This window comes from Drosophila miranda, chromosome 2 (assembly GCF_003369915.1).
Source record: "Drosophila miranda strain MSH22 chromosome 2, D.miranda_PacBio2.1, whole genome shotgun sequence".
Taxonomy (NCBI): domain Eukaryota; kingdom Metazoa; phylum Arthropoda; class Insecta; order Diptera; family Drosophilidae; genus Drosophila; species Drosophila miranda.
Window position 1 is genome coordinate 22,393,258 of NC_046675.1, and position 25,667 is coordinate 22,418,924.

Sequence of the window (25,667 nt, forward strand, 5' to 3'; positions counted from 1 at the left end):
ATTTTGAGTTTTGAGCCTTTGAAAAACTTTTATATACCATCGATAGTATCTATGTTATAAATCATTCCATTCAAAACTATCGAGTGGCGCCGCTATCGATGGTTTGACAGCTCTAGGTCGCGCCGGCTCACAAAACTGCCGTTCAGTGTGACTGACCCTCAGAAATATACCGAAATATACCGTATTATTTTAAAATGATACCGTAAATATACTGACAAATTCAAGTTCTGTTTTACACATTCCACGTTTTTGATATTCCGTAGAACATAACTAGCTATATAGAACATTTAGCCATGCCCACATAATTTTATCCGATTAATGAATTTATTTTCTAATTGACTGGATTATTTAAAACACTTCCTTTTATTAGATTTTTATATACCGTTGAAATTTAATTTAATGGGTTAAATATTAATTTAAAATATACCATTATATACCGATATACCGAAATATGTTGTCTTATTTTTCCACGAAAAAGAGCTAACTACACACCTGCTACATTTCTACGTAATTATCAAGAATTGATATCGATACTATCAGGAGTGCGATAGGTGATTTACCAGCTGGGCTGGGGAAAAACAGTGCAAAGCAGTCCGAGAAATTGTTGTTTTTGCCAAAAAGAACAATATAATTGTTATTAATTTATAGCCTGCTATTTTGTTTTGACATAAATACCATGCCGGTGAGTGGGTTCCTGTTGGAGGACATGTGTGTTTTTTTTTTGATTCGATTTGCTAAAGACCCCCTGCAAAGCAAGGGTGTACGAAAATATTATTATCATACATTTACTGAGTTTTTGTTTGTTAGGCCTACCACTCCCAGATCAAGGAGTTCCCCCAACAAGTGGGCAACATGGCCATCCTGCCCCTCCGTACCCAGGTGCGCGGACCAGCGCCCAGTGCCAATGTGGAGAACGACATCATTGATGAGTCACTATACTTTTTCAAAGCCAATGTATTCTTTCGCACATACGAAATCAAAGTAAGAATCCAATATCTACAGTACATACATATATGACTATACTCTCGCAATTCCAGTCGGAGGTGGACCGCGTTCTCATCTACGTGACACTGTACATAACCGAATGCCTGAAGCGGCTTAATCGATGCACCAGCAAGGGTCAGGGACAGCAGGAGATGTACAGCCTGGCCATTTCCAAGTTCGACATACCCGGCGACGCTGGCTTCCCCTTGAACGCCGTCTATGCGAAGCCCCAAACGGCCCAGGATTCGGACCTGATGCGTCAGTATCTGTTGCAGCTGCGCCACGAGACCGGCAATCGTGTGGTGGAGAGGGTCTTTAACACCGTGGATGGCAAGCCAAACAAGTGGTGGACGTGCTTTGCGAAGAAGAAGTTCATGGAGAAGAGCCTGGCTGGCCCGGGACAGTAGAGCCGTTCCCGTTCCATTCCAATGTCGAATTGCATTGAAACACTGGTAGTATTTCGTTCTATAAAGAAATTTAATACATAAATTATTTAATATCGTTCCGCCCGCTCCTTTATGCAGTATTAACTGTACAATAACAAAAGGTCGTCTATTGAGACGCAGCCACGGCAACGATATTTAATTCGAAAATCGTTCTAAACAAAGGATTCTAGTATATGTACAACCGACATTAACGATAGAGATGATCCGCTTGCAGATTGGACGCAATCTCAGACTCCCATTTGTCGCCGTTGCAGAGCAGCTTTTCCTTGTTGTACAGCAACTCCTCGTGCGTCTCTGTGGAGAATTCGAAATTGGGTCCCTCGACAATGGCATCCACAGGGCAGGCCTCCTGCAAGCAAAAAGTCAATGAATCGACTTGAAATTATGTAAAAATTACGACTCCCATTCCTTACCTGACAAAAGCCACAGTAGATGCACTTGGTCATGTCGATATCGTAGCGCGTCGTACGTCTGCTGCCATCGGCAGCGATCGATGATCAGGCCATACTCCAGTGGCAGCACTACACTAGGAAGCGAATCAAACTCATGGAGAATGCCGCGGCAGCGCAACAGCAGCAACAACAGCAACATCTGCAACAAAGCAATGGTGGCGAAGCCGCCACAGCTGGCGAGGCGGCAGCCACGGGGGGTATGATGGCCACAGCTAATGGCAATGGCACGGCATCCGCCGCTGAGGCACAGCCATTGGGGGGCTCGGTGCAGCGGGGCGAGCCTGGCCAGGCGCAGGCAGTGATTCCACAACAACAGCAGCAACAAATCAATGGCTTGGCCACAGCGTCCAACATCAAATTAGAATTAAATTAACGATGGCAATTGAAAGTTAACAAAAGAAACTAGTCTAAGTCTTCTAAAAGTCTCTCTTTAGCTGTCTCCCCGCCTCTACAGTCGTCTCCTTTTGTTGGTAGTAAACGCCTTAGTAATCCCCATTTTAAACTGCATTCACAGCCACACTTGAAGATGCCGCCGCCGCCTGAGGATGAAACCATCGCCCACAAGGGACATTTCTATGGCGTCTACTTGCTATGCAGCCAGAGTCTCGACTCGCGCTATCGTGGAAAATGCTATGTGGGCTTCACCGTCAATCCCAAGCGACGTATCAAGCAGCATAATCGTGGCTGCGATTTCGGTGGAGCAAAGAAGACCAGCAAGAAGGGTCCCTGGCAGATGGTCATGATTGTCCATGGCTTTCCCAACAATATCTCGGCCCTGCAGTTCGAGTGGGCTTGGCATCAGCCCACGCTCTCCACCCGCTTGAAGATCTTTTCCGATCTGAAGCGCAAAAAGCCCAAGGAGACGCATTTTGATTACAATTTTAGGATTCTCAATCGCATGCTGGGCGTGGGGCCGTGGCATCGTCTGGCACTCACCATCCGCTGGCTGGAAACGGACTATGAGCGTGCGTTTGACCTGCCGATACCCTGCCACATGGAGATTGTCAGCGGCAAGGTGTCCATCTCCGCCTCGCAGCGTAAACTGGAGGAGGCTACCGGTAGTGCTCCGCCTGTTGCCTGGGCCCACGAGTGTCACCTCTGCATGCAAAGCATCGAACAGCCGGAGCGCTCCCGGCTGGGCTGCACCAATCCCTTTTGCCGGCTGACCTGCCACATGCTGTGCCTCGCCAGCTATCTGCTGGGCGATGAGCCCGGACAATACATACCCATTGGTGGCGAGTGTCCGCTGTGCGAGACTCGACTCAGTTGGTTCGCCCTGCTGCAGCGGAAACGTCTCCAGCTGGGAGTGCCCGGGGAGATGCAGGACAACGAAGAGGAAGACCTGAGCGATGATGGGCTCGATGTGGACAGCGATGTAGAGGTCCAAGAATTCAGTGATTAATGTGATGTCCTGTCTTATTATTTTACGAGGATTTTTAACAGAAAACCCATCGACGGTAAAATAGCGCTGTAAAAGTGTCAGTTAGATTAGAAATGTGGACTTTTAGTTTGAATCTCATTTTAATCAGCTGCTCCCATGGTGGGGGGCCCTTGCCGATAAAAAAAACGTTGGTAAAATTATAAATATCGAAATATCGTTAAAAGTTCAAGCAATATTTGTTTATTTATATATAAATAATGTTTGTAATATATCCTCACTTCGAGACGTTTTTCTTTCAGCTGCAAAAGCTTTCGCTGTCACTGAAAATATCCACCAATTGAGCATTTACATTTTCAAATGGAGAAGAGCTAGGTCCTTGTCAGCCCCTTAGGCTTAGCAGCTTTCCCTTTCCACAGCGGCAGGTGCCTCGTCTACTTTTACTTCATCGGCATCCTTGGACACCATTTAAAAAGGGAATACAATGATTATACAATTTAATATAAACCACACATGTGGTACCTTCGTCAGCTTTGGAATCGATCTCGACTTTTATTTTATTTATTTATATTATTTATTATATTATTATTTTTATTATTCTTCGCCATTTTTCTCGCGACAAACAAAGTTACTGACAGATTTTGGAAATTTGAATAATACAGATAAAATTAACGTGGGGTTGTCTTTGAAAATATCGAAACATATAGGTATAAGTAATTTTTAGAAACTATCTTGTGCGAGTATAACACTTGTATAAATTTTAAAATTTTTTTTTTTCTTTGTCGTCTAGCTTATGTCTCCTGCAGTTATTCTTTCAATTACTTGTCATTGCGGCGACTCTTACAAACTTCCCAGAGCATCTTCTGCTCTTCTCTTATATTCGCTTCACGCTCGTCCCAGGGGTTAATCGGTTCGTTGTTATCATCGTTGGGTTGTTCCATTAAATCGGGTCGCAGTCTTACTATCTGATCTAGGACGTCGTTCATCAACAGTGTAGTCTGACCGTCGTCGTCGTCTTCAGCAGTGCATAGGCCATATTCCACTGCATTGGCCAGGCGATGGGCCAGCAGCGGCTCATAGGGACCATGCAAGTGTGGTCGGGCTACATCCTGTCTGATGGGTGAATATTGGTTTGCCGACTGCTCTCTAGGTGTAGTCCGCAACAGTGCAGCGTGTTGCAAGGCATGGTACCAGGATTGAGGTACAAGGCGTCCCGAGGGGGTATACGTGTTAAACTGCAACAGCCGCAACAGTGCAGCGTGTTGCAAGGCATGGTACCAGGATTGAGGTACAAGGCGTCCCGAGGGGGTATACGTGTTAAACTGTCTGCTTGATAATACACGTCGGGGTCTAGCAGCTTCAAACTGAGCACCGAATTGAGGACAATTCCGATGGTGGCATATACATGAAGTTCGAGTTCGAGCCTCTCTGTATGATGGATCCGATTGGAGTGCATTTTCCAAGACCTGCCAAGCTGCATTTGTAGATCGCACGAAATCCGACCGAAAGGGTGCTGGCTGATAAGATCCAGGGATTGAGGGAGAATATAAAAAAGTATCTCCGACTCTATATCCGCTATAATCAAAGCGATTTCTGGGTGGATTTGCATTGTTTGGATCCACTATGGCGAAAGCAGACGCCTCTCTGTGTGATGGATACGACTGGAGTGCATTTGAAGATCGCACGGAATCCGGCTGATGGGATGCTGGCTGATTGGATCCAGGGATTGGTGGAGAATATAAAAAAGTATCTCCGACTCTATATCCGCTATAATCAAAGCGGTTTCTGGGTGGATTTGCATTGTTTGGATCCACTATGGCGAAAGCAGACGCCTCTCTGTGTGATGGATACGACTGGAGTACATTTGAAGATCGCACGGAATCCGGCTGATGGGATGCTGGCTGATTGGATCCAGGGATTGGTGGAGAATATAAAAAAGTATCTCCGACTCTATATCCGCTATAATCAAAGCGGTTTCTGGGTGGATTTGCATTGTTTGGATCCACTATGGCGAAAGCAGACGCCTCTCTGTGTGATGGATACGACTGGAGTGCATTTGAAGATCGCACGGAATCCGGCTGATGGGATGCTGGCTGATTGGATCCAGGGATTGGTGGAGAATATAAAAAAGTATCTCCGACTCTATATCCGCTATAATCAAAGCGGTTTCTGGGTGGATTTGCATTGTTTGGATCCACTATGGCGAAAGCAGACGCCTCTCTGTGTGATGGATACGACTGGAGTGCATTTGAAGATCGCACGGAATCCGGCTGATGGGATGCTGGCTGATTGGATCCAGGGATTGGTGGAGAATATAAAAAAGTATCTCCGACTCTATATCCGCTATAATCAAAGCGGTTTCTGGGTGGATTTGCATTGTTTGGATCCACTATGGCGAAAGCAGACGCCTCTCTGTGTGATGGATACGACTGGAGTGCATTTGAAGATCGCACGGAATCCGGCTGATGGGATGCTGGCTGATTGGATCCAGGGATTGGTGGAGAATATAAAAAAGTATCTCCGACTCTATATCCGCTATAATCAAAGCGGTTTCTGGGTGGATTTGCATTGTTTGGATCCACTATGGCGAAAGCAGACGCCTCTCTGTGTGATGGATACGACTGGAGTGCATTTGAAGATCGCACGGAATCCGGCTGATGGGATGCTGGCTGATTGGATCCAGGGATTGGTGGAGAATATAAAAAAGTATCTCCGACTCTATATCCGCTATAATCAAAGCGATTTCTGGGTGGATTTGCATTGTTTGGATCCACTATGGCGAAAGCAGACGCCTCTCTGTGTGATGGATACGACTGGAGTGCATTTGAAGATCGCACGAAATCCGACCGAAAGGGTGCTGGCTGATAAGATCCAGGGATTGAGGGAGAATGTAAGAAAATATCTCCGACTCTAAGTCCGCCATAATCAAAGCGGTTTCTGGGTGGATTTGCATTGTTTGGATCCACTATGGCGAAAGAAGACGCCTCTCTGTGTGATGGATACGATTGGAGTGCATTTGAAGATCGCACGGAATTCGGCTGATGGGATGCTGGCTGATTGGATCCAGGGATTGGTGGAGAATATAAAAAAGTATCTCCGACTCTATATCCGCTATAATCAAAGCGGTTTCTGGGTGGATTTGCATTGTTTGGATCCACTATGGCGAAAGCAGACGCCTCTCTGTGTGATGGATACGACTGGAGTGCATTTGAAGATCGCACGGAATCCGGCTGATGGGATGCTGGCTGATTGGATCCAGGGATTGGTGGAGAATATAAAAAAGTATCTCCGTCTCTATATCCGCTATAATCAAAGCGATTTCTGGGTGGATTTGCATTGTTTGGATCCACTATGGCGAAAGCAGACGCCTCTCTGTGTGATGGATACGACTGGAGTGCATTTGAAGATCGCACGGAATCCGGCTGATGGGATGCTGGCTGATTGGATCCAGGGATTGGTGGAGAATATAAAAAAGTATCTCCGACTCTATATCCGCTATAATCAAAGCAGTTTCCGGGTGGATTTGCATTGTTTGGATCCACTATGGCGAAAGCAGACGCCTCTCTGTGTGATGGATACGACTGGAGTGCATTTGAAGATCGCACGGAATCCGGCTGATGGGATGCTGGCTGATTGGATCCAGGGATTGGTGGAGAATATAAAAAAGTATCTCCGACTCTGTATCCGCTATAATCAAAGCGATTTCTGGGTGGGTTTTCTGTGTTGGGATCCGATCTTTGATACTCTACCATCGACGAATATTCGGTTGAAGTCAGCTCTCCGCGTGGACTATAAACATTCCATCGATTCACCTCCCCGTTGGGAGGATATACTATTTCTCTCCCAAAAGCTCCGGTTTGAATATAGGCATCTCTTCGTGGATTTGCTGGATTTGGAGTTGCTGGCAGCATCTGCATCCTCCCAAACTGGCTAGTCGACTCTGGCCACTGATCGGTTGAATATCCAGCTCGTCGCATTCTAGTCCACAGTTGATATGCTGGGTCACTCCCGATGAGAGGTTCGTGCCCACTCACATAATACCTCTCAAAATGTCCAATTTCAAATGTTGGATGTGTACGCTGAGTCACTACGATCGGTAAACGTGAACCAATGAGTGGTTGTAGTTGCGCCAGCATGTCCAATCTGGAGCAGACCGGACAGGGGTTGAGTCGTAGTCCGTCGATATAGTGACGACGAAGTTCCTAGACGATATAGTGACACGAATATATTAAGTTAAGAGGAGATGCTTGGCGGCTATTAATACTCACTTCATGGCTTTCCTCCTCATTTTCGTCCTCGTCATCTTCGTCATCGTCTTCTTCTTCTGTTTCGTCGTTATTCTCGTCGCCATCTTCTTCATTCGGAGCTGCTTCTTCTTCGTTTTCTTCGTCAGCCTGGTCGTCCCCGTCCTCTCCTTCTCCACCATTGTTCCCTGGATCACCAAGGCGTTCAAGTTCGTCAGAAATATTGAAATATTCGTGTGCGCCTGGAATTAGCCTCAAAGTTTCGCCCAAGTTTGCTGCCGGTAGCACCAGTAGCTTTGATGACTCAGAATTTAACTGCGTCTCCTGGTATAAGCGCTTGTACTGCACCCGTTGATTTTCAAACTTTATTGCATTCATTGTCCTAATTTTCAACCCGAAACAAATATTTTTCACAAAATTCAAACAGTCTCATAAAAGAAGTAAGTACTCGATGAAATATTGCCTTACAATTTTGAGTTTTGAGCCTTTGAAAAACTTTTATATACCATCGATAGTATCTATGTTATAAATCATTCCATTCAAAACTATCGAGTGGCGCCGCTATCGATGGTTTGACAGCTCTAGGTCGCGCCGGCTCACACAACTGCCGTTCAGTGTGACTGACCCTCAGAAATATACCGAAATATACCGTATTGATATACGGTAACTAGCTATATAGAACATTTAGCCATGCCCACATAATTTTATCCGATTAATGAATTTATTTTCTAATTGACTGGGGTTTATTTAAAACACTTCCTTAAATTGGATTTTTATATACCGTTGAAATTTAATTTAATGGGTTAAATATTAATTTAAAATATACCATTATATACCGATATACCGAAATATGCTGTCTTATTTTTCCACGAAAAAGAGCTAACTACACACCTGCTACATTTCTACGTAATTACCAAAAACGACGTGTACGTGTCAAGAATTGATATCGATACTATCAGGAGTGCGATAGGTGATTTACCAGGGCTGGGGAAAAACAGTGCAAAGCAGTCCGAGAAATTGTTGTTTTTGCCAAAAAGAACAATATAATTGTTATTAATTTATATATATAGCCTGCTATTTTGTTTTCACATAAATACCATGCCGGTGAGTGGGTTCCTGTTGGAGGACATGTGTGTTTTTTTTTGATTCGATTTGCTAAAGACCCCCTGCAAAGCAAGGGTGTACGAAAATATTATTATCATACATTTACTGAGTTTTTGTTTGTTAGGCCTACCACTCCCAGATCAAGGCAACATGGCCATCCTGCCCCTCCGTACCCAGGTGCGCGGACCAGCGCCCAGTGCCAATGTGGAGAACGACATCATTGATGAGTCACTATACTTTTTCAAAGCCAATGTATTCTTTCGCACATACGAAATCAAAGTAAGAATCCAATATCTACAGTACATACATATATGACTATACTCTCGCAATTCCAGTCGGAGGTGGACCGCGTACTCATCTACGTGACACTGTACATAACCGAATGCCTGAAGCGGCTTAATCGATGCACCAGCAAGGGTCAGGGACAGCAGGAGATGTACATCCTGGCCATTTCCAAGTTCGACATACCCGGCGACGCTGGCTTCCCCTTGAACGCCGTCTATGCGAAGCCCCAAACGGCCCAGGATTCGGACCTGATGCGTCAGTATCTGTTGCAGCTGCGCCACGAGACCGGCAATCGTGTGGTGGAGAGGGTCTTTAACACCGAGGATGGCAAGCCAAACAAGTGGTGGACGTGCTTTGCGAAGAAGAAGTTCATGGAGAAGAGCCTGGCTGGCCCGGGACAGTAGAGCCGTTCCCGTTCCATTCCAATGTCGAATTGCATTGAAAAACTGGTAGTATTTCGTTCTATAAAGAAATTTAATACATAAATTATTTAATATCGTTCCGCCCGCTTCTTTATGCAGTATTAACTGCGTCTGCGTCTATTGAGACGCAGCCACGGCAACGATGTTTAATTGGAAAATCGTTCTAAACAAAGGATTCTAGTATATGTACAACCGACATTAACGATAGAGATGATCCGCTTGCAGATTGGACGCAATCTCAGACTCCCATTTGTCGCCGTTGCAGAGCAGCTTTTCCTTGTTGTACAGCAACTCCTCGTGCGTCTCTGTGGAGAATTCGAAATTGGGTCCCTCGACAATGGCATCCACAGGGCAGGCCTCCTGCAAGCAAAAAGTCAATGAATCGACTTGAAATTATGTAAAAATTACGACTCCCATTCCTTACCTGACAAAAGCCACAGTAGATGCACTTGGTCATGTCGATATCGTAGCGCGTCGTACGTCTGCTGCCATCGGCAGCGATCGATGATCAGGCCATACTCCAGTGGCAGCACTACACCAGGAAGCGAATCAAACTCATGGAGAATGCCGCGGCAGCGCAACACCAGCAACAACTGCAACAAAGCAATGGTGGCGAAGCCGCCACAGCTGGCGAGGCGACAGCTAATGGCAATGGCACGGCATCCGCCGCTGAGGCACAGCCATTGGGGGGCTCGGTGCAGCGGGGCGAGCCTGGCCAGGCGCAGGCAGTGATTCCACAACAACAGCAGCAACAAATCAATGGCTTGGCCACAGCGTCAAACATCAAATTAGAATTAAATTAACGATGGCAATTGAAAGTTAACAAAATAAACTAATCTAAGTCTTCTAAAAGTCTCTCTTTAGCTGTCTCCCCGCCTCTACAGTCGTCTCCTTTTGTTGGTAGTAAACGCCTTAGTAATCCCCATTTTAAACTGCATTCACAGCCACACTTGAAGATGCCGCCGCCGCCTGAGGATGAAACCATCGCCCACAAGGGACATTTCTATGGCGTCTACTTGCTATGCAGCCAGAGTCTCGACTCGCGCTATCGTGGAAAATGCTATGTGGGCTTCACCGTCAATCCCAAGCGACGTATCAAGCAGCATAATCGTGGCTGCGATTTCGGTGGAGCAAAGAAGACCAGCAAGAAGGGTCCCTGGCAGATGGTCATGATTGTCCATGGCTTTCCCAACAATATCTCGGCCCTGCAGTTCGAGTGGGCTTGGCATCAGCCCACGCTCTCCACCCGCTTGAAGATCTTTTCCGATCTGAAGCGCAAAAAGCCCAAGGAGACGCATTTTGATTACAATTTTAGGATTCTCAATCGCATGCTGGGCGTGGGGCCGTGGCATCGTCTGGCACTCACCATCCGCTGGCTGGAAACGGACTATGAGCGTGCGTTTGACCTGCCGATACCCTGCCACATGGAGATTGTCAGCGGCAAGGTGTCCATCTCCGCCTCGCAGCGTAAACTGGAGGAGGCTACCGGTACTGCTCCGCCTGTTGCCTGGGCCCACGAGTGTCACCTCTGCATGCAAAGCATCGAACAGCCGGAGCACTCCCGGCTGGGCTGCACCAATCCCTTTTGCCGGCTGACCTGCCACATGCTGTGCCTCGCCAGCTATCTGCTGGGCGATGAGCCCGGACAATACATACCCATTGGTGGCGAGTGTCCGCTGTGCGAGACTCGACTCAGTTGGTTCGCCCTGCTGCAGCGGAAACGTCTCCAGCTGGGAGTGCCCGGGGAGATGCAGGACAACGAAGAGGAAGACCTGAGCGATGATGGGCCCGATGTGGACAGCGATGTAGAGGTCCAAGAATTCAGTGATTAATGTGATGTCCTGTCTTATTATTTTACGAGGATTTTTAACAGAAAACCCATCGACGGTAAAATAGCGCTGTAAAAGTGTCAGTTAGATTAGAAATGTGGACTTTTAGTTTGAATCTCATTTTAATCAGCTGCTCCCATGGTGGGGGGCCCTTGCCGATAAAAAAAACGTTGGTAAAATCATAAATATCGAAATATCGTTAAAAGTTCAAGCAATATTTGTTTATTTATATATAAATAATGTTTGTAATATATCCTCACTTCGAGACGTTTTTCTTTCAGCTGCAAAAGCTTTCGCTGTCACTGAAAATATCCACCAATTGAGCATTTACACTTTCAAATGGAGAAGAGCTAGGTCCTTGTCAGCCCCTTAGGCTTAGCAGCTTTCCCTTTCCACAGCGGCAGGTGCCTCGTCTACTTTTACTTCATCGGCATCCCTGGACACCATCTAAAAAGGGAATACAATGATTATACAATTTAATATAAACCACACATGTGGTACCTTCGTCAGCTTTGGAATCGATCTCGACTTTTATTTTATTTATTTATATTATTTATTATATTATTATTTTTATTATTCTTCGCCATTTTTCTCGCGACAAACAAAGTTACTGACAGATTTTGGAAATTTGAATAATACAGATAAAATTAACGTGGGGTTGTCTTTGAAAATATCGAAACATATAGGTATAAGTAATTTTTAGAAACTATCTTGTGCGGGTATATAACACTTGTATAAATTTTAAAATTTTTTTTTTTCTTTGTCGTCTAGCTTGTCTCCTGCAGTTATTCTTTCAATTACTTGTCATTGCGGCGACTCTTACAAACTTCCCAGAGCATCTTCTGCTCTTCTCTTATATTCGCTTCACGCTCGTCCAAGGGATTAATCGGTTCGTTGTTATCATCGTTGGGTTGTTCCATTAATTCGGGTCGCAGTCTTACTATCTGATCTAGGACGTCGTTCATCAACAGTGTAGTCTGACCGTCGTCGTCGTCTTCAGCAGTGCATAGGCCATATTCCACTGCATTGGCCAGGCGATGGGCCAGCAGCGGCTCATAGGGACCATGCAAGTGTGGTCGGGCTACATCCTGTCTGATGGGTGAATATTGGTTTGCCGACTGCTCTCTAGGTGTAGTCCGCAACAGTGCAGCGTGTTGCAAGGCATGGTACCAGGATTGAGGTACAAGGCGTCCCGAGGGGGTATACGTGTTAAACTGCAACAGCCGCAACAGTGCAGCGTGTTGCAAGGCATGGTACCAGGATTGAGGTACAAGGCGTCCCGAGGGGGTATACGTGTTAAACTGTCTGCTTGATAATACACGTCGGGGTCTAGCAGCTTCAAACTGAGCACCGAATTGAGGACAATTCCGATGGTGGCATATACATGAAGTTCGAGTTCGAGCCTCTCTGTATGATGGATCCGATTGGAGTGCATTTCGCACGAAATCCGACCGAAAGGGTGCTGGCTGATAAGATCCAGGGATTGAGGGAGAATATAAAAAAGTATCTCCGACTCTATATCCGCTATAATCAAAGCGATTTCTGGGTGGATTTGCATTGTTTGGATCCACTATGGCGAAAGCAGACGCCTCTCTGTGTGATGGATACGACTGGAGTGCATTAGAAGATCGCACGGAATTCGGCTGATGGGATGCTGGCTGATTGGATCCAGGGATTGGTGGAGAATATAAAAAAGTATCTCCGACTCTATATCCGCTATAATCAAAGCGGTTTCTGGGTGGATTTGCATTGTTTGGATCCACTATGGCGAAAGCAGACGCCTCTCTGTGTGATGGATACGACTGGAGTGCATTTGAAGATCGCACGGAATCCGGCTGATGGGATGCTGGCTGATTGGATCCAGGGATTGGTGGAGAATATAAAAAAGTATCTCCGACTCTATATCCGCTATAATCAAAGCGATTTCTGGGTGGATTTGCATTGTTTGGATCCACTATGGCGAAAGCAGACGCCTCTCTGTGTGATGGATACGACTGGAGTGCATTTGAAGATCGCACGAAATCCGACCGAAAGGGTGCTGGCTGATAAGATCCAGGGATTGAGGGAGAATATAAAAAAGTATCTCCGACTCTATATCCGCTATAATCAAAGCGATTTCTGGGTGGATTTGCATTGTTTGGATCCACTATGGCGAAAGCAGACGCCTCTCTGTGTGATGGATACGACTGGAGTGCATTAGAAGTTCGCACGGAATTCGGCTGATGGGATGCTGGCTGATTGGATCCAGGGATTGGTGGAGAATATAAAAAAGTATCTCCGACTCTATATCCGCTATAATCAAAGCGGTTTCTGGGTGGATTTGCATTGTTTGGATCCACTATGGCGAAAGCAGACGCCTCTCTGTGTGATGGATACGACTGGAGTGCATTTGAAGATCGCACGGAATCCGGCTGATGGGATGCTGGCTGATTGGATCCAGGGATTGGTGGAGAATATAAAAAAGTATCTCCGACTCTATATCCGCTATAATCAAAGCGGTTTCTGGGTGGATTTGCATTGTTTGGATCCACTATGGCGAAAGCAGACGCCTCTCTGTGTGATGGATACGACTGGAGTGCATTTGAAGATCGCACGGAATCCGGCTGATGGGATGCTGGCTGATTGGATCCAGGGATTGGTGGAGAATATAAAAAAGTATCTCCGACTCTATATCCGCTATAATCAAAGCGATTTCTGGGTGGATTTGCATTGTTTGGATCCACTATGGCAAAAGCAGACGCCTGTCTGTGTGATGGATACGACTGGAGTGCATTTGAAGATCGCACGAAATCCGACCGAAAGGGTGCTGGCTGATAAGATCCAGGGATTGAGGGAGAATGTAAGAAAATATCTCCGACTCTAAGTCCGCCATAATCAAAGCGGTTTCTGGGTGGATTTGCATTGTTTGGATCCACTATGGCGAAAGAAGACGCCTCTCTGTGTGATGGATACGATTGGAGTGCATTTGAAGATCGCACGGAATTCGGCTGATGGGATGCTGGCTGATTGGATTCAGGGATTGGTGGAGAATATAAAAAAGTATCTCCGACTCTATATCCGCTATAATCAAAGCGGTTTCTGGGTGGATTTGCATTGTTTGGATCCACTATGGCGAAAGCAGACGCCTCTCTGTGTGATGGATACGACTGGAGTGCATTTGAAGATCGCACGGAATCCGGCTGATGGGATGCTGGCTGATTGGATCCAGGGATTGGTGGAGAATATAAAAAAGTATCTCCGACTCTATATCCGCTATAATCAAAGCGATTTCTGGGTGGATTTGCATTGTTTGGATCCACTATGGCGAAAGCAGACGCCTCTCTGTGTGATGGATACGACTGGAGTGCATTTGAAGATCGCACGGAATCCGGCTGATGGGATGCTGGCTGATTGGATCCAGGGATTGGTGGAGAATATAAAAAAGTATCTCCGACTCTATATCCGCTATAATCAAAGCAGTTTCCGGGTGGATTTGCATTGTTTGGATCCACTATGGCGAAAGCAGACGCCTCTCTGTGTGATGGATACGACTGGAGTGCATTTGAAGATCGCACGGAATCCGGCTGATGGGATGCTGGCAGATTGGATCCAGGGATTGGTGGAGAATATAAAAAAGTATCTCCGACTCTGTATCCGCTATAATCAAAGCGATTTCTGGGTGGGTTTTCTGTGTTGGGATCCGATCTTTGATACTCTACCATCGGCGAATATTCGGTTGAAGTCAGCTCTCCGCGTGGACTATAAAAATTCCATCGATTCACCTCCCCGTTGGGAGGATATACTATTTCTCTCCCAAAAGCTCCGGTTTGAATATAGGCATCTCTTCGTGGATTTGCTGGATTTGGAGTTGCTGGCAGCATCTGCATCCTCCCAAACTGGCTAGTCGACTCTGGCCACTGATCGGTTGAATATCCAGCTCGTCGCATTCTAGTCCACAGTTGATATGCTGGGTCACTCCCGATGAGAGGTTCGTGCCCACTCACATAATACCTCTCAAAATGTCCAATTTCAAATGTTGGATGTGTACGCTGAGTCACTACGATCGGTAAACGTGAACCAATGAGTGGTTGTAGTTGCGCCAGCATGTCCAATCTGGAGCAGACCGGACAGGGGTTGAGTCGTAGCCCGTCGATATAGTGACGACGAAGTTCCTAGACGATATAGTGACACGAATATATTAAGTTAAGAGGAGATGCTTGGCGGCTATTAATACTCACTTCATAGCTTTCCTCCTCATTTTCGTCCTCGTCATCTTCGTCATCGTCTTCTTCTTCTGTTTCGTCGTTAATCTCGTCGCCATCTTCTTCATTCGGAGCTGCTTCTTCTTCGTTTTCTTCGTCAGCCTGGTCGTCCCCGTCCTCTCCTTCTCCACCATTGTTCCCTGGATCACCAAGGCGTTCAAGTTCGTCAGAAATATTGAAATATTCGTGTGCGCCTGGAATTAGCCTCAAAGTTTCGCCCAAGTTTGCTGCCGGTAGCACCAGTAGCTTTGATGACTCAGAATTTAACTGCGTCTCCTGGTATAAGCGCTTGTACTGCACCCGTTGATTTTCAAACTTTATTGCATTCATTGTCCTAATTTTCAACCCGAAACAAATATTTTTCACAAAATTCAAACAGTCTCATAAAAGAAGTAAGTACTCGATGAAATATTGCCTTACAATTTTGAGTTTTGAGCCTTTGAAAAACTTTTATATACCATCGATAGTATCTATGTTTTAAATCATTCCATTCAAAACTATCGAGTGGCGCCGCTATCGATGGTTTGACAGCTCTAGGTCGCGCCGGCTCACAAAACTGCCGTTCAGTGTGACTGACCCTCAGAAATATACCGAAATATACCGTATTATTTTAAAATGATACCGTAAATATACTGACAAATTCAAGTTCTGTTTTACACATTCCACGTTTTTGATATTCCGTAGAACATAACTAGCTATATAGAACATTTAGCCATGCCCACATAATTTTATCCGATTAATGAATTTATTTTCTAATTGACTGGGGTTTATTTAAAACACTTCCTTTAATTGGATTTTTATATACCGTTGAAATTTAATTTAATGGGTTAAATATTAATTAAAATTGATATCGATACTATCAGGAGTGCGATAGGTGATTTACCAGCTGGGCTGGGGAAAAACAGTGCAAAGCAGTCCGAGAAATTGTTGTTTTTGCCAAAAAGAACAATATAATTGTTATTAATTTATATATATAGCCTGCTATTTTGTTTTCACATAAATACCATGCCGGTGAGTGGGTTCCTGTTGGAGGACATGTGTGTTTTTTTTTGATTCGATTTGCTAAAGACCCCCTGCAAAGCAAGGGTGTACGAAAATATTATTATCATACATTTACTGAGTTTTTGTTTGTTAGGCCTACCACTCCCAGATCAAGGAGTTCCCCCAACAAGTGGGCAACATGGCCATCCTGCCCCTCCGTACCCAGGTGCGCGGACCAGCGCCCAGTGCCAATGTGGAGAACGACATCATTGATGAGTCACTATACTTTTTCAAAGCCAATGTATTCTTTCGCACATACGAAATCAAAGTAAGAATCCAATATCTACAGTACATACATATATGACTATACTCTCGCAATTCCAGTCGGAGGTGGACCGCGTTCTCATCTACGTGACACTGTACATAACCGAATGCCTGAAGCGGCTTAATCGATGCACCAGCAAGGGTCAGGGACAGCAGGAGATGTACAGCCTGGCCATTTCCAAGTTCGACATACCCGGCGACGCTGGCTTCCCCTTGAACGCCGTCTATGCGAAGCCCCAAACGGCCCAGGATTCGGACCTGATGCGTCAGTATCTGTTGCAGCTGCGCCACGAGACCGGCAATCGTGTGGTGGAGAGGGTCTTTAACACCGAGGATGGCAAGCCAAACAAGTGGTGGACTTGCTTTGCGAAGAAGAAGTTCATGGAGAAGAGCCTGGCTGGCCCGGGACAGTAGAGCCGTTCCCGTTCCATTCCAATGTCGAATTGCATTGAAACACTGGTAGTATTTCGTTCTATAAAGAAATTTAATACATAAATTATTTAATATCGTTCCGCCCGCTCCTTTATGCAGTATTAACTGTACAATAACAAAAGGTCGTCTATTGAGACGCAGCCACGGCAACGATATTTAATTGGAAAATCGTTCTAAACAAAGGATTCTAGTATATGTACAACCGACATTAACGATAGAGATGATCCGCTTGCAGATTGGACGCAATCTCAGACTCCCATTTGTCGCCGTTGCAGAGCAGCTTTTCCTTGTTGTACAGCAACTCCTCGTGCGTCTCTGTGGAGAATTCGAAATTGGGTCCCTCGACAATGGCATCCACAGGGCAGGCCTCCTGCAAGCAAAAAGTCAATGAATCGACTTGAAATTATGTAAAAATTACGACTCCCATTCCTTACCTGACAAAAGCCACAGTAGATGCACTTGGTCATGTCGATATCGTAGCGCGTCGTACGTCTGCTGCCATCGGCACGCTCCTCCGCCTCAATGGTGATGGCCTGGGCGGGGCAGATGGCCTCGCAGAGCTTGCAGGCGATGCAACGCTCCTCGCCGCTAGGATAGCGACGCAGGGCGTGCTCGCCCCGGAAGCGGGGACTCAAAGGTCCCTTCTCAAATGGATAGTTGATGGTGGCCGGCTCCTTGAAGATGTGGGCCAGTGTGACGCCAAAGCCGCGGAAGAGCTCGCCAAAGAACATTGATGTCGCCGCCCGGTCGGTGATGTCCTCCATCTCCATGCTCAGTTCCTTGTTATTCACATACACATAGCCCTTGGGGACCTCAACAATGTCTTTGGGTTCGGTCCGCTTGGCGGCCAGCGAGCAGGCGCCATTGGTGCGAAACATGCGCTGACCTGCGGGGGAGACATATCGTTAATACAGGGCACTTGTGTGAGCCGCCGCGGAACAATAATTGGCCACTTTAGTCCTTTGTTTTGCTATGACATAAGCTTACATAACCTCACTCAATGCGATGCCCATGGAATAGTCGGGTATTTCGCATGTCGCGCTTTGAGTGCAAGGCAAGCTACTGCCCAACCACTAACCATTGCGCGATGCTGTGAAAATTCGCATAGTAAGCGACATGTCTGCGGCGGCACAATTCAGGTAAAATTTTTAGATTTTGTTTGATATTTCCCCGATAAGCAGTGTGACCGCGGATTTATCGTTAAAATATACCGTCCGACCCTCAGAAATATGCCGTCTCATTTTAAAAATATACCGTAAATATACTGACGAATTCAAGTTCTATATTTCGTCGAATATTACTAGCTGTTTAGATCTCTCAGCTTTACCCACATAATTTCATTCTATTGCTGAATAAATTTTGTACAAGATTAACTACCTTTAATTACTCGCATGTATTGTATTATGACTAGAAAAAGAGAAGAGAGCCCGATTCAAGTTCGATTATCGATACTATCGACTGTATATAAGTGGTGCGCGCCAAATAGAAATTGTTTGAAAGTGAATGAGCGAAAAAGATTTAAATGCAATCTATTGGAACAAATGATGCACGTAAGAAAGATTTGTGAGCGAAATTCAAAAGATGTTTCTATACCCTTTCTTCTTAAATATACCATTATACCATACTCCGGTTGACAAGCAACATTGACGTGACAACATTGCGACTGTTTTTTTGTTGAACTTTTTTGTTCAAACCTTGTTTTAGTCAAAATACAATAAAAGCAAGGGCTAAAAACTAGCCAATTTTGTACAACATTGATAGAACTTGGATAATTCGTCAGTATATTCGACGTATATTTCTGAGGGTCAGACCGTGTATTTGATCCGCGGTAAATCCGCGGTCACACTGGTTTACATTTACAGTTTAAATCGTAGAACGCCGAAAAATTCCGAAAAAATATTTCCGCGTTAAAAATGGACCAAGAATTAATGGATTTCTTCGACTTTTCGAAGGAATTCGTACGAAAACAAGCACCACGCGGCCATGTATCGAGCAATGTGCACGCTTTTGTGACGGAATCTGACGAATTAGAGAAGCCGATCAAACGCGAAATTGTGGGCAAAGACTATGTGAAGAGCTTTGTCGAAAAAGAGAAGAAGCGCATGAATGGGGTAAGAGGAGGGCCAGCACCTAAAAAGTGCTACAATTGCACTTTTATAAACTTTTTGCTTGCGTTGTTTGTTTGCTTACAGATATTCAATTCTGATGAAATGGCGTCAAGGCGCAATAAAAGCCTCGACGACATGGACAGCGATGAGGAATACGAAGCGTCTTCTAAAATTCGTACCGATGCCGAGTTTTACGAAAAGTATTATTTCAACCTGAATCGAGACAAAACTCTTCCGATCTACGCAAAGCGCGAGGAGATCATCAACGCCATTAACGAGAATCCCGTTGTGATCCTGAAGGGTGAAACGGGTTGCGGCAAAACCACGCAGGTGAATAAAAAAAATATAGTTCAAAAATTGAACTAGTTCGTTTTGTATCAGTAGAAGCGTAGAATCAGTGCTAGTTCGTTTTGCATTTTTTTTTTTGTTGAGATTCTGAATTGAATTACATATGTAACTCTTAGCTTAGCTTTTCGGCATATCCATAAACTCTTCACAGTCTTCCCCTTCCTCATCCTCATCCTCGGTGTAATCATCCATTTCGTACTCTCGCTCCACATCTTTTGGCAGTTGCGGCAAAAAAATAGTGACCGATGATGTGCGTCGTTGGTACGGATCTTGCACTTCCTGCTCCTCCTCTTTATCGAGCTCAGCCTTTGGCAAGTCGTCCTTCTCTTTGCCGTATATGGCTTTGTAGCGCACCCGCTCACGCAGCTCCAGTTGGTGGTTCGTAGACGTTGTAGGCTGCTCATCATCGTGCTGATTCTGATTCTGTCCTCCGATAATGTTTTGTATGTCACTGAAGATCTCCCGAAGCTGACTAAAGATCCGAGTAGGCGGCAGTGTCTGTTCTTGGCCGACCAGCTGCTGTTTCTGCCTGTTATAGGCCGTCTCCAACTTACAGAACGGGTCGCTGGCCAGGTCCAGGTTCCTAAGGTCCTCCAGCTCATAAATCAGGCTGACCTTATTGGGTCTGTGTTGCTTTAAAATCAGTTCGCTCTTCTTCTGCCTGCTGATTCCCGCAGCAGTCTCCACGTTGTCATAGTTGACCAAGCCATCTAGGCCCTGGCCATAGTCCACGGCCGTGAAGCGGAAAGCTTGCTGCTGCACCAGACGCCAGAAGAGATAGCTAACCTGCTCAGTGTCCTTTTGTTCGGGGCTGTCACGACGCAACTGCAGCGCATAGTCGCACAGGCTCTGCCAGGTGGATGGTGACACCTCGATCTTGACAAAATTCTGTGTCGGCTGCTTGTTGTAGACCACGTACAGCAGATAGAATCCTGCAATGCGCTGGAAGCGGGAGGCAGCGGGATATAGTTGCCCATTGGTGCGGCGGCCGCAGGCTACACGCTTGCCCACGTGCAGGGCGGCCAATGTGGTGGCAATTATTTCGATATGGTTAGTCTGGGCGGAGAAGAGATGCTGCAGTTGCAGCTCCTGCCAGCAACGGCAGAAAACCTCAAACTCGCCGTTCTGCTTGTCATTGGCTGCTTGGTTGAAACGTTGCACCAGAAGCCAGCAGTCGTCGTACACATTTACCTCCATCGAAGACCAAACTCTTGCTTTATTGCGCGCATTCCACAATAAAAAATGTAAACAGAAGCCGGTTCAAGTATTTTCTATCATCGATATCTGATATCGATGGAACTAGTTCCGGTTCTGGTTGTTTTATTTTCCTATTTTTCAAATTTGACCGTTACTCAACACCATACTGTAATTCTCCCGCCCAGGTACCGCAATATATTTTGGATGAGGGTTTCAAAAGCAAACAATATTGCAACATCGTTGTGACCCAGCCTCGCCGCATTGCTGCCATTTCCATAGCGAACCGTGTGTGCCAAGAGCGTCAATGGCAGCCGGGCACCGTTTGCGGCTATCAGGTGGGTCTGCACCGGCAGCTGGAACATTTCGCGGACACACGACTTCTATATTGTACTACGGGAGTGCTTCTGAACATTCTCATCAACAACAAGACACTCACCCACTATACACACATTGTGCTGGACGAGGTGCACGAGCGCGGCCAAGAAATGGACTTCCTGCTGATTGTGATACGCCGCCTTCTGGCCACAAACTCGCGTCACGTCAAGGTCATCCTGATGTCGGCGACCATTAGTCCACGCGAACTGTCCGATTACTTTGCCAATGAGCGCGGTGCACCGCCTGTGATCGCCGCCAGCTATGGACGCAACTTTACTGTGGAGAAATACTATCGCGACCAATTGCAAACCATTACTTGGGAGGGCCATCAGGAGGATATAAACAGTCCAGGAATTACGCAGGAGGGCTACAGATCAGCCATTAAAACCATTTTGGTCATTGACAACATGGAGCGCAACGAAAGAGGCACCGGGAAGAGTTACAATCAGTCTTTGCGTGAGGGTTCCATTCTCATCTTCCTGCCCGGCGTTGGAGAAATAAACAACATGTTAGATATGCTCAAGGACATGGCGAATCATGAGTACGAAAACGATTTTGAATAACACTCATACTATATCCATTGTATCCATTTTTCAGTCCCCTCATGAAGTTCAATATGGTGCGCTGCCATTCCCTGATGACGTCCGAGGATCAACGGGAAATCTTTCAACCATCACCTCCCGGTTATCGCAAGATCATAATGGCCACCAATATTGCCGAAAGTTCCATTACCGTTCCGGATGTATCATATATCATAGATTTTTGCTTAGAGAAAATACAGGTCACCGATACGTCCACAAATTTTAGCAGCCTGCGGCTTGTGTGGGCCTCAAAGACCAACTGTCGCCAGCGCGCCGGACGCGTTGGTCGTCTTCGAAACGGTCGTGTTTATCGCATGGTCACCAAATCATTCTATCAACGAGAGCTATCGGAGTATAGCGTGCCGGAGATGCTTCGCTCACCATTACAGAATTGTGTGCTCAAGGCCAAAGAGCTGAAAATGGGCACCCCGGTTGAGCTGCTGGCCTTGGCACTGTCACCGCCCAATCTCTTGGATATCTGCAACACCATACTGATGCTCAAGGAAGTGGGCGCTCTCTTCCCCACTATGGATGGCAATTACGACCCCATGGATGGTGACATTACCTATTGGGGTACCATTATGTCTAAGCTGCCGCTAGACACGCACCTGAGTCGACTCATAATATTGGGTTATGTATTCAATCTTGTGGACGAAGCGATCATTATAGCCGCTGGTTTATCGGTGCGTGGCATTTATATAGATAGTGCGCGATTAGGAGCTGACAACTATTGGATGCATTATGTTTTTGCCGATGGCTCTGGTTCCGATTTGGTGGGCATTTGGCGCGTCTACTTGGTAAGGCTCGTACTCCTACTAAACACTCAAATATTTTCTGTATGCTGTATCTATTTATGGTACTTCTAGACCTACTTGAACATGTGCGAGAATGGACTGCAAAAGGATGCATCTATACAATGGGCCAAGCGCTTCCATCTCTCGTTGCGAGCGTTGAGCGAGATGCATTTGTTAGTGCAGGACCTGCGCTTGCGCTGCGAAAAACTTTGCTTGCTGCCGTTAAACTTCCCCACCCACCGGATCTCCGATGATCGCGAGAAAGCTATAATGCTCAAGGTCATTATTGCTGGGTCTTTCTATCCCAACTACTTTGTGCAATCAAAGTCAACGTCAGGCGACGATCGTAATATGTTCTCGGCGATCTCTGGATTGGATCCCTGCCGCACCGTATACTTCACCAGCTTCACCGACCGTACCATGGGAGAGCTGTACACGCGCAAAGTCAAGCAGTTGTTCCCCGAGGCACAGTTACCGCCCGAAAACATGGATGTGACCTTTGGACAGGGCTCGGAGAAGATTTTTGTTACCTTCAAGAATGATATCTACAAGCCCGAGGGCACCACATATGTTCATGTCCCTGGGCGCATCAAAGCGGAGGTTTACAAGGCCTTACGCTTGCGAACATATTGCAATCAGCATTCACTGCGAGTCATGGAGTGAGTTGCGGAAAATTCATTCGGTTTTATCGTATCTGATTCTTCCGTAATTTTTAGACCAAGGAATGCCCTAAAGTATGTGAAGGACAAAAAGATAGGGAAGGTCGTCGAGGGTCGTTGGATTCCCCCTTCCAAGCCAGTGGCCGTGGAGCTTCTGGCCCTGCCGTCTGTCTTCGACAAGATTATAGTCGGAAGGATTACAAATGTGAGTGGGTTGTTCCAAGAGGATACTGTATTGCTCTTATTTTATTTATTTTCTGCAGATTGTGAGCTGTGGAAAGTTCTTTTTTCAACCAGAATCATTTAAGGACTGCATTGCCAACATGTCGGAGCATTTCAATATCCCACAGCAGTTGCAAAATTGTGTGAGAAATGCGGGGGCCATAACCAAGGGGCTAATGTTGCTGGCCAAACGCCAAGGGAAGTACCAGCGTGCAACTGTGGTTCGCGTGGATACGCAGGACAGTCGGAATGTGAGGTTTTACGTTCGTTTCGTTGACTATGGAGATATTGAAAGGTTGCCGATGGCCCAGCTGCGTCTGATGTCCCAGGATTTGTTGCAGCAGTATCGCGATTTGCCGCCGCGTTTGTTTGAGTGTCGGTTGGCCCTGGTGCAGCCGGCGTCGATGATCAGCACATATAACGCCTGGCCGCAGAAGGCCGACGATATGCTACATGCCCTGGCCAAGGGCGGTCACGTCCAACTAGAGATTTACTCTCTGGTACAGAACGTGGCGGCAGTGATAATACACTTGCGGGAAGGAAACCTCAATGATCTGTTGGTTAAGGAGAAATTGGCCCGTCGCACCGATGAGGATTACATGTCCCGCGTGGATCATGATTTTCGTATGCGCAAACAGGAATGCCGAGGCTATGTATCACAGCAAGAGCGGCAGCAAGTAAATGAAGAGTATCTGCGGTCCAAGCAGCTGCCACAGGATATGGACTTATCTCCGCCACCGCCAGAGGAATGCAACTCGTATATTAAACTCAAGGGACCTTTCAGCACCCTAGAATCGACAGTATTCTCCACCATGCGTTCGGGCATGTCCAAGACGGTGAGAATCGATCCTTGCTCGGTGAATTTCGTGCTCCTGGATGCTGAACCGCAGGATCAACACGACAAGATGATTGTGGCCGCTAGTATAAGCGCGACTGGCCGAAACAATGATGTTTTAACTCTACGTAGCACCAGCATAATGCCCAACATACCGGGTTTCGCAGCAATTATGACCCTGATATTCTGCCCACGTGCACAGCTTAAAGCCAACACGGCAAACAGCCGATATGTGTCGATATTGGCCGGAATTGGGTACCATCCACAAACTATGCAATCTTATAACGAAGATCATGATTTGGTAATAAACTTGGATGTGGACATAGTCGAGCATGATGTTCTTCTGGTAAGATTATATTTGAAACTGAGGAGCCCAATATCCGATATTAATGCTCAAACCTATCATTCAGATCAATCAAATCCGCTACATGATTGACAGCGCATTCTTCAACCTCGAGGGCGAACTGCGTCCAACAGCGGGTCATGCCGACCGCGTTCTAATACATAATACAATTTATCCCGCACTCAATCAGTATGCTTCCCAATTATGTGTGCTTTCAGCAAATTGTATCCATTGTGTTTTTCATCTTTTACAGACTTTTGAGCAAGAATCGAAACTTTATTGAGTGCAATCCGAATAGCAATGACTACGAATGGCAAGATATGGAGGTGACCGGAGGGCCGGAATCGCAGCCTTATGGAAAACGTTCCATATTTCCTATGCACACCATTCCCGAGCTGCACGGAGAGAATATGGACACTGTTTTGGATTTGATTGCGAACTGCAAAGAGATGTACGATTATCGTAACTTGTAAGTGGCTCTATCGCCGGTTGTGCTCTACCGGAATCTAACATGATCTTTTGTGATTACAGTGAAGGCTCTTTCGATCCCATGACCTGCAGGCTGTGCAAAAAGTATTTGGAATCGGTGGGAGAGCTTCGTTTGCATCTGCTCACCCAGCTCCATCTCGATCGTGAGAAGGAGGTCGGCTACCCCATGGATTAGGGCTAAAAAATGTCATATTAACCCACCATTTGACCATACTGTTACAACATTATAGACAGCAGAAGCTAATTTTCTTATTTTTTTCAGTATTTCCATAAATGAATATGGTATTCTCTAATCCTATGGATTACTATTATTATTTTCTTCAATTAATCTAATTCCGATATGAAAAATCGATGAATTCATTTGATTCATGAGATAGAGATTCTCTTGGTCATACGATTAAGTCATACCTATTACAGTCTTCCTGCATAGGTTGAAGTACTAAAATTCCAATCAAAACGGATGCCAAACATCGATGCCAAGCTTTGATTTTTTTAATAGTCGATCCCCGATTATCGAATTGAGTAGAATTTATCAATGTTCAAAGAATATTATATTCAGTTCCTACACAATTAAAATTTGATCACAAAAATGCA

At 45.9% G+C, this 25,667-nt stretch overlaps 12 protein-coding genes across 21 annotated transcripts; 7 read left to right on the top strand and 5 right to left on the bottom strand.

The window, feature by feature from the left end:
* The first annotated feature begins 545 nt into the window (after window positions 1–545).
* Window positions 546–9,859, top strand: LOC117187238 (actin-related protein 2/3 complex subunit 3-like). 4 transcript variants are annotated; one of them, XM_033389494.1, is made up of 5 exons: window positions 546–682; window positions 808–847; window positions 8,754–8,887; window positions 8,944–9,342; window positions 9,415–9,859. In XM_033389494.1, exons 1-4 carry the CDS (start codon window positions 677–679, stop codon window positions 9,295–9,297), a joined length of 534 nt encoding a protein of 177 aa, XP_033245385.1. In that variant the 5' UTR covers window positions 546–676; the 3' UTR covers window positions 9,298–9,342; window positions 9,415–9,859. The 4 variants fall into 4 exon arrangements, with proteins under 4 accessions (XP_033245385.1, XP_033245383.1, XP_033245384.1 ...); XM_033389492.1 differs by lacking the exons at window positions 8,754–8,887; window positions 8,944–9,342; window positions 9,415–9,859 and adding exons at window positions 1,038–1,436; window positions 1,509–1,823 and having other exon boundaries at window positions 554–682; window positions 808–981; XM_033389493.1 differs by lacking the exon at window positions 9,415–9,859 and having other exon boundaries at window positions 566–682; window positions 8,944–9,387.
* On the top strand, window positions 1,348–3,932 carry LOC108155845 (structure-specific endonuclease subunit SLX1 homolog). The gene is made up of 2 exons (XM_017286957.2): window positions 1,348–1,436; window positions 2,397–3,932. Exons 1-2 carry the CDS (start codon window positions 1,413–1,415, stop codon window positions 3,282–3,284), a joined length of 912 nt encoding a protein of 303 aa, XP_017142446.2. The 5' UTR covers window positions 1,348–1,412; the 3' UTR covers window positions 3,285–3,932.
* LOC117187243 (NADH dehydrogenase [ubiquinone] iron-sulfur protein 8, mitochondrial-like) lies at window positions 1,605–1,936 on the bottom strand. Its single transcript, XM_033389503.1, has 2 exons — window positions 1,844–1,936; window positions 1,605–1,779 (listed from the first exon to the last, which is right to left on the bottom strand). Exons 1-2 carry the CDS (start codon window positions 1,874–1,876, stop codon window positions 1,618–1,620), a joined length of 195 nt encoding a protein of 64 aa, XP_033245394.1. The 5' UTR covers window positions 1,877–1,936; the 3' UTR covers window positions 1,605–1,617.
* Window positions 1,890–2,304, top strand: LOC117187425 (mediator of RNA polymerase II transcription subunit 31-like; the record flags this gene model as incomplete). The annotated part of the gene is made up of 1 exon (XM_033390079.1): window positions 1,890–2,304. A coding segment is annotated over one exon (366 nt), but the record flags the coding sequence as incomplete, so codon positions are not given.
* LOC117187242 (NADH dehydrogenase [ubiquinone] iron-sulfur protein 8, mitochondrial-like) lies at window positions 9,349–9,865 on the bottom strand. Its single transcript, XM_033389502.1, has 2 exons — window positions 9,740–9,865; window positions 9,349–9,675 (listed from the first exon to the last, which is right to left on the bottom strand). Exons 1-2 carry the CDS (start codon window positions 9,770–9,772, stop codon window positions 9,514–9,516), a joined length of 195 nt encoding a protein of 64 aa, XP_033245393.1. The 5' UTR covers window positions 9,773–9,865; the 3' UTR covers window positions 9,349–9,513.
* On the top strand, window positions 9,786–10,139 carry LOC117186945 (mediator of RNA polymerase II transcription subunit 31-like; the record flags this gene model as incomplete). Its single annotated transcript, XM_033388351.1, has 1 exon — window positions 9,786–10,139. A coding segment is annotated over one exon (333 nt), but the record flags the coding sequence as incomplete, so codon positions are not given.
* Window positions 10,140–10,255: 116 nt separating this feature from the next.
* On the top strand, window positions 10,256–11,424 carry LOC117187236 (structure-specific endonuclease subunit SLX1 homolog). Of its 2 annotated transcripts, XM_033389485.1 has the most exons (2): window positions 10,256–10,955; window positions 10,989–11,424. In XM_033389485.1, the coding sequence occupies exons 1-2, from the start codon at window positions 10,272–10,274 to the stop codon at window positions 11,145–11,147; spliced, it is 843 nt and encodes a 280-aa protein (XP_033245376.1). In that variant the 5' UTR covers window positions 10,256–10,271; the 3' UTR covers window positions 11,148–11,424. The 2 variants fall into 2 exon arrangements, with proteins under 2 accessions (XP_033245376.1, XP_033245375.1); XM_033389484.1 differs by having other exon boundaries at window positions 10,256–11,424.
* LOC108155844 lies at window positions 10,384–15,909 on the bottom strand. Of its 5 annotated transcripts, none has more exons than XR_004471990.1 (5): window positions 15,806–15,907; window positions 15,362–15,719; window positions 13,534–15,295; window positions 11,646–13,149; window positions 10,384–11,591 (listed from the first exon to the last, which is right to left on the bottom strand). XR_004471990.1 is itself a non-coding variant. In XM_033389475.1 (5 exons), exons 1-5 carry the CDS (start codon window positions 15,844–15,846, stop codon window positions 11,942–11,944), a joined length of 3,282 nt encoding a protein of 1,093 aa, XP_033245366.1. In that variant the 5' UTR covers window positions 15,847–15,907; the 3' UTR covers window positions 10,384–11,941. The 5 variants fall into 5 exon arrangements, 4 of the variants coding, with proteins under 4 accessions (XP_033245366.1, XP_033245367.1, XP_033245364.1 ...); XM_033389475.1 differs by having other exon boundaries at window positions 10,384–12,314; window positions 12,402–13,149; XM_033389476.1 differs by having other exon boundaries at window positions 10,384–13,149; window positions 14,686–15,295; window positions 15,806–15,909.
* Window positions 15,910–16,267: 358 nt separating this feature from the next.
* Window positions 16,268–17,536, top strand: LOC117187241 (actin-related protein 2/3 complex subunit 3). 2 transcript variants are annotated; one of them, XM_033389500.1, is made up of 4 exons: window positions 16,268–16,396; window positions 16,521–16,694; window positions 16,751–17,149; window positions 17,222–17,536. In XM_033389500.1, the coding sequence occupies exons 1-3, from the start codon at window positions 16,391–16,393 to the stop codon at window positions 17,102–17,104; spliced, it is 534 nt and encodes a 177-aa protein (XP_033245391.1). In that variant the 5' UTR covers window positions 16,268–16,390; the 3' UTR covers window positions 17,105–17,149; window positions 17,222–17,536. The 2 variants fall into 2 exon arrangements, with proteins under 2 accessions (XP_033245391.1, XP_033245390.1); XM_033389499.1 differs by lacking the exon at window positions 17,222–17,536 and having other exon boundaries at window positions 16,751–17,194.
* Window positions 17,249–18,317, bottom strand: LOC108155848 (NADH-quinone oxidoreductase subunit I). The gene is made up of 3 exons (XM_033389488.1): window positions 18,201–18,317; window positions 17,557–18,008; window positions 17,249–17,492 (listed from the first exon to the last, which is right to left on the bottom strand). The coding sequence occupies exons 1-3, from the start codon at window positions 18,238–18,240 to the stop codon at window positions 17,331–17,333; spliced, it is 654 nt and encodes a 217-aa protein (XP_033245379.1). The 5' UTR covers window positions 18,241–18,317; the 3' UTR covers window positions 17,249–17,330.
* Window positions 18,318–18,961: 644 nt separating this feature from the next.
* Window positions 18,962–25,667, top strand: LOC108155187 (probable ATP-dependent RNA helicase spindle-E). Its single transcript, XM_017285858.2, has 10 exons — window positions 18,962–19,233; window positions 19,315–19,560; window positions 20,961–21,691; window positions 21,748–22,528; window positions 22,598–23,184; window positions 23,242–23,389; window positions 23,448–24,587; window positions 24,652–24,773; window positions 24,838–25,053; window positions 25,116–25,667. Exons 1-10 carry the CDS (start codon window positions 19,036–19,038, stop codon window positions 25,246–25,248), a joined length of 4,302 nt encoding a protein of 1,433 aa, XP_017141347.1. The 5' UTR covers window positions 18,962–19,035; the 3' UTR covers window positions 25,249–25,667.
* On the bottom strand, window positions 19,612–20,837 carry LOC108155191. The gene has a single exon (XM_017285862.2). The coding sequence runs from the start codon at window positions 20,773–20,775 to the stop codon at window positions 19,696–19,698; it is 1,080 nt and encodes a 359-aa protein (XP_017141351.1). The 5' UTR covers window positions 20,776–20,837; the 3' UTR covers window positions 19,612–19,695.

What these genes read in the sequence shown, in the direction of transcription:
- LOC108155848 (XM_033389488.1), bottom strand. Translation starts at nt 18,240, where the DNA reads ATGTCGCTTACTATGCGAATTTTCACAGCATCGCGCAATG. An exon ending in TTTCACAGCATCGCGCAATG is followed by an intron (nt 18,009 to 18,200) that starts GTTAGTGGTTGG and finishes TCTCCCCCGCAG; the next exon opens with GTCAGCGCATGTTTCGCACC. An exon ending in TCTACTGTGGCTTTTGTCAG is followed by an intron (nt 17,493 to 17,556) that starts GTAAGGAATGGG and finishes TTTTGCTTGCAG; the next exon opens with GAGGCCTGCCCTGTGGATGC.
- LOC108155845 (XM_017286957.2), top strand. Translation starts at nt 1,413, where the DNA reads ATGTCGAATTGCATTGAAACACTG. An exon ending in CGAATTGCATTGAAACACTG is followed by an intron (nt 1,437 to 2,396) that starts GTAGTATTTCGT and finishes CTGCATTCACAG; the next exon opens with CCACACTTGAAGATGCCGCC.
- LOC108155191 (XM_017285862.2), bottom strand. Translation starts at nt 20,775, where the DNA reads ATGGAGGTAAATGTGTACGACGACTGCTGGCTTCTGGTGCAACGTTTC.
- LOC117187242 (XM_033389502.1), bottom strand. Translation starts at nt 9,772, where the DNA reads ATGACCAAGTGCATCTACTGTGGCTTTTGTCAG. An exon ending in TCTACTGTGGCTTTTGTCAG is followed by an intron (nt 9,676 to 9,739) that starts GTAAGGAATGGG and finishes TTTTGCTTGCAG; the next exon opens with GAGGCCTGCCCTGTGGATGC.
- LOC117187236 (XM_033389484.1), top strand. Translation starts at nt 10,272, where the DNA reads ATGCCGCCGCCGCCTGAGGATGAAACCATCGCCCACAAGGGACATTTC.
- LOC117187243 (XM_033389503.1), bottom strand. Translation starts at nt 1,876, where the DNA reads ATGACCAAGTGCATCTACTGTGGCTTTTGTCAG. An exon ending in TCTACTGTGGCTTTTGTCAG is followed by an intron (nt 1,780 to 1,843) that starts GTAAGGAATGGG and finishes TTTTGCTTGCAG; the next exon opens with GAGGCCTGCCCTGTGGATGC.
- LOC108155187 (XM_017285858.2), top strand. Translation starts at nt 19,036, where the DNA reads ATGGACCAAGAATTAATGGATTTCTTCGACTTTTCGAAGGAATTCGTA. An exon ending in AAGGACATGGCGAATCATGA is followed by an intron (nt 21,692 to 21,747) that starts GTACGAAAACGA and finishes TCCATTTTTCAG; the next exon opens with TCCCCTCATGAAGTTCAATA. An exon ending in ATGTACGATTATCGTAACTT is followed by an intron (nt 25,054 to 25,115) that starts GTAAGTGGCTCT and finishes TTGTGATTACAG; the next exon opens with TGAAGGCTCTTTCGATCCCA.
- LOC117187241 (XM_033389500.1), top strand. An exon ending in TTCGCACATACGAAATCAAA is followed by an intron (nt 16,695 to 16,750) that starts GTAAGAATCCAA and finishes TCGCAATTCCAG; the next exon opens with TCGGAGGTGGACCGCGTTCT.
- LOC108155844 (XM_033389473.1), bottom strand. Translation starts at nt 15,846, where the DNA reads ATGGTATATAAAAGTTTTTCAAAGGCTCAAAACTCAAAATT. An exon ending in AAGGCTCAAAACTCAAAATT is followed by an intron (nt 15,720 to 15,805) that starts GTAAGGCAATAT and finishes GTTGAAAATTAG; the next exon opens with GACAATGAATGCAATAAAGT. An exon ending in GGATTCCGTGCGATCTTCAA is followed by an intron (nt 13,150 to 13,533) that starts ATGCACTCCAGT and finishes TGCGATCTTCAA; the next exon opens with ATGCACTCCAGTCGTATCCA.
- LOC117187238 (XM_033389494.1), top strand. An exon ending in GGAGTTCCCCCAACAAGTGG is followed by an intron (nt 848 to 8,753) that starts GCAACATGGCCA and finishes TCCCAGATCAAG; the next exon opens with GCAACATGGCCATCCTGCCC. An exon ending in TTCGCACATACGAAATCAAA is followed by an intron (nt 8,888 to 8,943) that starts GTAAGAATCCAA and finishes TCGCAATTCCAG; the next exon opens with TCGGAGGTGGACCGCGTACT.